Below are 7,500 nucleotides of genomic sequence, written 5' to 3' on the forward strand. Positions count from 1 at the left end.
TATGTGTGTGTGAGGACATGAGTGTGTGTATTAGGACATGAATGTGTGTATGTGTGTATGAGGACATGAGTGTGTGTGAGTGTGTGTGTGTGTGTGTGTGTGAGGACATGAGTGTGTGTGTGTGTGTGTGAGGACATGAGTGTCTGTGTGTGTGTGTGAGGACATGAGTGTGTGTATGAGGACATGAGTGTGTGTATGTGTGTATGAGGACATGAGTGTGTGTGTGTGTGTGATGACATGAGTGTGTGTGTATGATGATATGAGTGTGTGTATGTGTGTATGAGGACATGAGTGTGTGTGTGTGTGTGTGTGAGGACATGAGTGTGTGTATGAGGACGTGTGTGTGTGTGAGGACATGAGTGTGTGTGTATGATGATATGAGTGTGTGTATGTGTGTATGAGGACATGAGTGTGTGTGTGTGTGTGTGTGTGAGAACATGAGTGTGTGTATGAGGACATGAGTGTGTGTATGTGTGTATGAGGACATGAGTGTGTGTGTGTGTGTGTGAGAACATGAGTGTGTGTATGTGTGTATGAGGACATGAGTGTGTGTGTGTGTGTGTGTGACATGAGTGTGTGTGTGTGTGTGTGTGTATGATTACATGAGTGTGTGTATGAGGACATGAATGTGTGTGTGAGGACATGAGTGTGTGTATGAGGACATGAGTGTGTGTGTGTATGATTACATGAGTGTGTGTATGAGGACATGAATGTGTGTGTGAGGACATGAGTGTGTGTGAGGACATGAGTGTGTGTGTGTGTGTGTGTGTGTGTGAGGACATGAGTGTGTGTGTATGAGGACATGAGTGTGTGTATGAGGACATGGGTGTGTGTGTGTATGTGTGAGGACATGAGTGTGTGTATGAGGACATGAGTGTGTGTGTGTGTGTGTATGAGGACATGAGTGTGTGTGTGTATGATTACATGAGTGTGTGTATGAGGACATGAATGTGTGTGTGAGGACATGAGTGTGTGTGTGAGGACATGAGTGTGTGTGTATGATGATATGAGTGTGTGTATGAGGACATGAGTGTGTGTGAGGACATGAGTGCCTAAAGGTTCTTCTTCTACAACTGTGTTAATTTATACTTTTTATACTGTGTGTCTGTGTGTGTGTGTGTGTGTCTGTGTTTGTGAGTGGTGTGTGTGTGTGTGTCTGTGTGTGTGTGTGTATTAATTTGTATGGGTGTGTGTGTGTGTGTGTGTGCGTTGGGGTGTGTGTGTATTTGTGTGTGTGCAGGTCGTGGGGCTGAAACCTTCTGGAGATCCCTACATTAACTGCACATCAAAGGTACCTGCCTCATTTGCATTTTACCACAGAGTTAGAATTATTTTACAGAGTTTTGTACATCTCCTCCTCTGACCCTCTGACCTTCTGCTCCTCTGCTCCTCTGACCCTCTCCTCCTCTGACCCTCTGATCTTCTGCTCCTCTGACCCTCTCCTCCTCTGACCCTCTCCTCCTCTGACCCTATCCTTCTCTGACCCTCTCCTCCTCTGCTCCTCTCCTCCTCTGACCCTCTCCTCCTCTGACCCTCTCCTCCTCTGACCCTCTGACCTTCTGCTCCTCTGACCCTCTCCTCCTCTGACCCTATCCTCCTCTGACCCTATCCTCCTCTGACCCTATCCTCCTCTGACCCTATCCTCCTCTGACCCTCTCCTCCTCTGACCCTATCCTCCTCTGACCCTCTCCTTCTCTGACCCTATCCTCCTCTGACCCTCTCCCTCCTCTGACCCTCTGACCTTCTGCTCCTCTGACCCTCTGCTCCTCTGACCCTCTGCTCCTCTGACCCTCTCCTCCTCTGACCCTCTCCTCCTCTGACCCTCTGCTCCTCTGACCCTCTCCTCCTCTGACCCTCTCCTCCTCTGACCCTTTGACCCTCTGCTATCTGTGGTTACAGACTCCGTTAAAGCTTCAGTATTTTCCTTCTGACGCTCGTTTGGATCGGATGTTCTTTCCGTTCTACGGGAAAAGAACCCACGTGAGTTTGAAGAAGAAACCAGCAGGAGGACTCCTCCTCTCCTCCTTTATACTTTTCTCTCCTCCTTCCCTCCCCGCTCTTTTATTTGTCTTTCCCTCACTCTTCCTCTCTTTCAGTCTCAGTACGTTCAGCCGCTGGTCGCCGTGAAGCTCCTCCCCTCTCGCCGCGATGTGGGCGTGTCTCTGTCCATCACCTGTCGGGTCGAAGGCAGCAGCATCCAGAACCAGAACTTTAGAGACCGGAACCAGGGACGGGTCTCCTTCAAAGTCCGGATCACTCAGTAGAGCCTGGACTAAACCTGGACTGAACCTGAAATAAACTTGGACTAAACCCGGACTAAACCTGGACTAAACCTGAACCAAACCGGGACTAAACTTGGACTGAACCTGTACTACACCTGGTCTAAACCTGGACTAAACCTGAACTAAACCTGGACTAAACCGGGACTAAACTTGGACTGAACCTGTACTACACCTGGACTAAACCTGGACTAAACCTGAACTAAACCTGGACTAAACCTGAACTAAACCTGGACTAAACCTGAACTAAAGGACTAAAGTGTAAAGATTTGGTTCTTTTCAATAAACATGTCCAGTGTCCAGTGTTGCACATAAAGAATCGTACACGATTCTTTACATGATTCGGGTCGTGGTCCGACCTGGAGGTGAACTTGGTCGGGGAAGGTCCCAACTTCCTCGTCTCTGATTGGCCACGAAAACGTCGTCTCAGGTTCAGGCCGCGAGAACAGAACTAAAATAAAATCAGTTTATTCTAGTCAGTGTGAAGATCCAGGGCTGTGTCTTTACATCTCCCTAGCCCCGAGTGTGTAAGGGCCAAGTGTGTGTGAGGGCAAGTGTGTGAGGGCCCGGTGTGTAAGGGCCCAGTGTGTGTGAGGGCAGAGTGTGTGAGGGCCGAGTGTGTGAGGACCGAGGGTGTGAGGGTAGAGTGTGTAAGGGCCATGTGTGTGGGCAGAGTGTGTGAGGGCCGTGTGATAGGGCCGAGTGTGTAAGGGCCGTGTGAGTGAGGACCGAGTGTGTGAGGGTAGAGTGTGTAAGGGCCGTGTGTGTGTGGGCAGAGTGTGTAAGGGCAGAGTGTGTGTGAGGACTGAGTGTGTAAGGGCCGTGTGTGTAAAAGCCGTGTGTGTGAGGGCAGAGAGTGTGAGGCCGTGTGTGTAAGGGTAGTGTGTAAAAGCCGTGTGTGAGTGTAGTGTGTAAAAGCGTGTGTAAGGGTAGTGTGTAAAAGCCATGTGTAAGGGTAGTGTGTAAAAGCGTGTGTGTAAGGGTCGTGTGTAAAAGCCGTGTGTGTAAGGGTAGTGTGTAAAAGCCATGTGTAAGGGTAGTGTGTAAAAGCCGTGTGTGTAAGGGTAGTGTGTAAAAGCGTGTGTAAGGGTAGTGTGTAAAAGCGTGTGTGTAAGGGTCGTGTGTAAAAGCCGTGTGTGTAAGGGTAGTGTGTAAAAGCGTGTGTAAGGGTAGTGTGTAAAAGCCATGTGTAAGGGTAGTGTGTAAAAGCGTGTGTAAGGGTAGTGTGTAAAAGCCATGTGTAAGGGTAGTGTGTAAAAGCGTGTGTGTAAGGGTCGTGTGTAAAAGCCGTGTGTGTAAGGGTAGTGTGTAAAAGCCATGTGTAAGGGTAGTGTGTAAAAGCCGTGTGTGTAAGGGTAGTGTGTAAAAGCCGTGTGTGTAAGGGTAGTGTGTAAAAGCCATGTGTAAGGGTAGTGTGTAAAAGCGTGTGTGTAAGGGTAGTGTGTAAAAGCCGTGTGTAAGGGTAGTGTGTAAAAGCCGTGTGTGTAAGGGTAGTGTGTAAAAGCCGTGTGTGTAAGGGTAGTGTGTAAAAGCCATGTGTAAGGGTAGTGTGTAAAAGCGTGTGTGTAAGGGTCATGTGTAAAAGCCGTGTGTGTAAGGGTAGTGTGTAAAAGCCGTGTGTGTAAGGGTAGTGTGTAAAAGCCAAGTGTAAGGGTAGTGTGTAAAAGCCGTGTGTGTAAGGGTAGTGTGTAAAAGCTGTGTGTGTAAGGGTAGTGTGTAAAAGCTGTGTGTAAGGGTAGTGTGTAAAAGCCGTGTGTGTGAGGGTAGTGTGTAAAAGCCATGTGTAAGAGTAGTGTGTAAAAGCCGTGAGTAAGGGTAGTGTGTAAAAGCCGTGTGTGAGGGTAGTGTGTAAAAGCCGTGTGTGTGAGGGTAGTGTGTAAAAGCCGTGTGTGAGGGTAGTGTGTAAAAGCCGTGTGTGAGGGTAGTGTGTAAAAGCCGTGTGTGTGAGGGTAGTGTGTAAAAGCCGTGTGTGAGGGTAGTGTGTAAAAGCCGTGTGTGTGAGGGTAGTGTGTAAAAGCCGTGTGTGAGGGTAGTGTGTAAAAGCCGTGTGTGTGAGGGTAGTGTGTAAAAGCCGTGTGTGAGGGTAGTGTGTAAAAGCCGTGTGTGTGAGGGTTGTGTGTAAAAGCCGTGTGTGAGGGTAGTGTGTAAAAGCCGTGTGTGTGAGGGTAGTGTGTAAAAGCCGTGTGTGAGGGTAGTGTGTAAAAGCCGTGTGTGTGAGGGTAGTGTGTAAAAGCCGTGTGTGTGAGGGAATGTGAATAAACTCAGTTGTTCATCGATGAAACTGAGACGATGTTTTCTTGGCCAAATGAAACAGCCAATCAGAGGAAAGGAGGGCGGTTCTTTCCGTTCGACGATTCGTAAATCACCTGGAGGAGCGTACTAGCATTAGCCTGCTGTTAGCCTGTTAGCCGTTAGCCTGTTAGCCGTTAGCCTGTTAGCCGTTAGCCTGGGCTCACAGCTGCTCACTGGCGCCACCTGGAGCCAAATGTGAACATTAATGTCTGGACCTTTTTATTTAATCAAAATCACAACTGTCTGAAAAAAAAATATTTATGTTAAAGAAAGATAAATTTTTATTCAAAAGTTCACTAGATTTTATGTTTTATTTATTAAAATGTCCAAAAGGCAAAAGACAAATATAAAAATATATATTTATATTTTCGCACATTCTGTGTCTCTGCAGTAACGTCAGTCTGACACTAGAGGGAGTGTTGTATACTCTGTGTCCACTGGGACCAAACCAGGTCTAAAACTGGTCTTGGTCTTGGTATTTTCTGTCAAAGGGACAAACCCAGTGTGTCTTACTTGTAAAAAATATAAATATTCTGGTGCTGCTAGTTTTTTTGTTATTATTATTATTATTATTATTATTTATTATATTATTATTATTATTTGATGATGTTCACCGAAAATGCAAATGTGAAAATAAAACATTTAATTTAAAATTTACTCTTTTTTGTGAATTTATTCAAACTTTTTCCTCCAACCCTCTGACCTCTGACCCTTTCCAGAGATAAACTCAGACCAGACTTTTGAAAAAAGGTTTAATTTATAACATTAGAGTCACAATACAAACAAAATCACAGAAATATCCATTTAAAGCCACAGTATGGAACTTTTTAGCCCAAAAGACTCCAGTAAAGGCAGCTGGTTTATTTATTTGTTTGTTGCTCGAGTCTCCACAGATCTGCCTTTCGCAAAAAGCAGTTTATTCAAGTGTACCATGGGAGTTTTAATGTGGTTGTGTGTGTGGTCCTCTGTGTGGTCGTGTGTGTGGTCGTGTGTGGTCGTGTGTATGGACGTGTGTGGTCGTGTGTGGTTGTGTGTGTGGTTGTGTGTGGTCGTGTGTGTGGTCGTGTGTGTGTGATTGTGTGTGTGGTCGTGTGTGTGGTCGTGTGTGTGGTCGTGTGTGGTCGTGTGTGGTCGTGTGTGTAGTCGTGTGTGTGTGGTCGTGTGTGTTCGTGTGTGTGGTCGTGTGTGTGGTCGTGTGTATGGACGTGTGTGGTCGTGTGTGGTTGTGTGTGGTCGTGTGTGTGGTCGTGTGTGTGTGATCGTGTGTGTGGTCGTGTGTGTGGTCGTGTGTGTGGTTGTGTGTGGTCGTGTGTGTGGTCGTGTGTGTGTGTGTGTGTGTCGTGTGTGTGGTCGTGTGTGTGGTCGTGTGTGTGTGTGTGTCGTGTGTGTGGTGTGTGTGTGGTCGTGTGTGTGTGTCGTGTGTGTGGTCGTGTGTGTGTGATCGTGTGTGTGGTCGTGTGTGTGTGTGTTCGTGTGTGTGTGTCGTGTGTGTGGTCGTGTGTGTGTGATCGTGTGTGTGGTCGTGTGTGTGTGTCGTGTGTGGTGTGTGTGTTGTGTGTCGTGTGTGTTGTCGTGTGTGATCGTGTGTGGTGGTCGTGTGTGTTGTCGTGTGTGGTCGTGTGTGGTTGTGTGTGGTCGTGTGTGTGGTCGTGTGTGTGTGTGTCGTGTGTGGTTGTGTGTGGTCGTGTGTGGTTGTGTGTGGTCGTGTGTGTGTCGTGTGTGTGTGGATCGTGTGTGTGGTCGTGTGTGTGGGTCGTGTGTGTGTGGTCGTGTGTGTGGTCGTGTGTGGTTGTGTGTGTGTCGTGTGTGTGTCGTGTGTGTGTGATCGTGTGTGTGGTCGTGTGTGTGTGATCGTGTGTGTGGTCGTGTGTGTGTGTGTTGTGTGGTCGTGTGTGTGTGTGTGATCGTGTGTGTGGTCGTGTGTGTGTGATCGTGTGTGTGGTCGTGTGTGTTGTCGTGTGTGTGTGTGTGTGTGGTGTCGTGTGTGTTGTCGTGTGTGATCGTGTGTGTGTGGTCGTGTGTGTGGTCGTGTGTGTTGTCGTGTGTGGTTGTGTGTGGTCGTGTGTGTTGTCGTGTGTGATCGTGTGTGTGTGGTCGTGTGTGTGGTCGTGTGTGTTGTCGTGTGGGTCGTGTGTGTGTGGTCGTGTGTGTGGTCGTGTGTGTTGTGTGTGTCGTGTGTGTGGTCGTGTGTGTGGTGTCGTGTGTGTGTGTCGTGTGTGTGTGATCGTGTGTGTGGTCGTGTGTGTGTGTCGTGTGTGTGTGTGTCGTGTGTGTGTGTGTCGTGTGTGTGGTCGTGTGTGTGGTCGTGTGTGTGTCGTGTGTGTGTGGTCGTGTGTGTTGTCGTGTGTGGTTTGTGTGTGGTCGTGTGTGTTGTCGTGTGTGATCGTGTGTGTGGTCGTGTGTGTGGTCGTGTGTGTGTGTGTCGTGTGTGTGTGTGTTGTGTGTGTGGTCGTGTGTGTTGTCGTGTGTGATCGTGTGTGTGGTCGTGTGTGTGGTCGTGTGTGTTGTCGTGTGTGGTCGTGTGTGTGGTCGTGTGTGTGGTCGTGTGTGTTGTCGTGTGTGGTCGTGTGTGTTGTCATGTGTGTGTAAAGTAGTATACTTTCGAGTACACTAAAAGTACATGGTCTGTAGTATACTTGATATACTGAAGCATCCTTACTATAAGGTTAGGGTTACTATACTCGTTAGGTAAGTAGACTACTTTTTGCTTCTTGTTTCCATGGAAACACTAATCCTTTTGCATTATGTCATCAAAGTGTATGTCCATGTGGAAAGTCCTGAAGTGTGGTTTTAACTTTCTATTTCCATGGAAACCCGCAGGTGCCAAAGTTACACAGTGTGTCTTTAAATAAATGTGTGGAGGATTTTTTTTTTTTTTTTAACAGGCGACGCTCTGGGGGTTCAGTGTTCCATGTTTATGTTCAGTTTC

General features: G+C 47.7%; 1 protein-coding gene across 1 annotated transcript in view; it reads left to right on the forward strand.

Moving 5' to 3' along the window:
* LOC110174878 (sodium/potassium-transporting ATPase subunit beta-3-like) overlaps positions 1–3,324 on the forward strand; it is a 12,567-nt gene extending 9,243 nt beyond the window's left edge. The window contains exons 7-9 of the mRNA XM_020940992.2: positions 1,241–1,297; positions 1,900–1,980; positions 2,097–3,324. Coding sequence (XP_020796651.1) covers positions 1,241–1,297; positions 1,900–1,980; positions 2,097–2,264 — 306 coding nt within the window. The 3' untranslated portion in view covers positions 2,265–3,324. The remainder of the gene's footprint in view (positions 1–1,240; positions 1,298–1,899; positions 1,981–2,096) is intronic.
* The last annotated feature ends 4,176 nt before the right edge of the window (positions 3,325–7,500 follow it).

Source organism: Boleophthalmus pectinirostris, unplaced genomic scaffold (genome assembly GCF_026225935.1).
Source record: "Boleophthalmus pectinirostris isolate CB_2022bp ecotype Guang Dong unplaced genomic scaffold, ASM2622593v1 HiC_scaffold_2, whole genome shotgun sequence".
Taxonomy (NCBI): domain Eukaryota; kingdom Metazoa; phylum Chordata; class Actinopteri; order Gobiiformes; family Gobiidae; genus Boleophthalmus; species Boleophthalmus pectinirostris.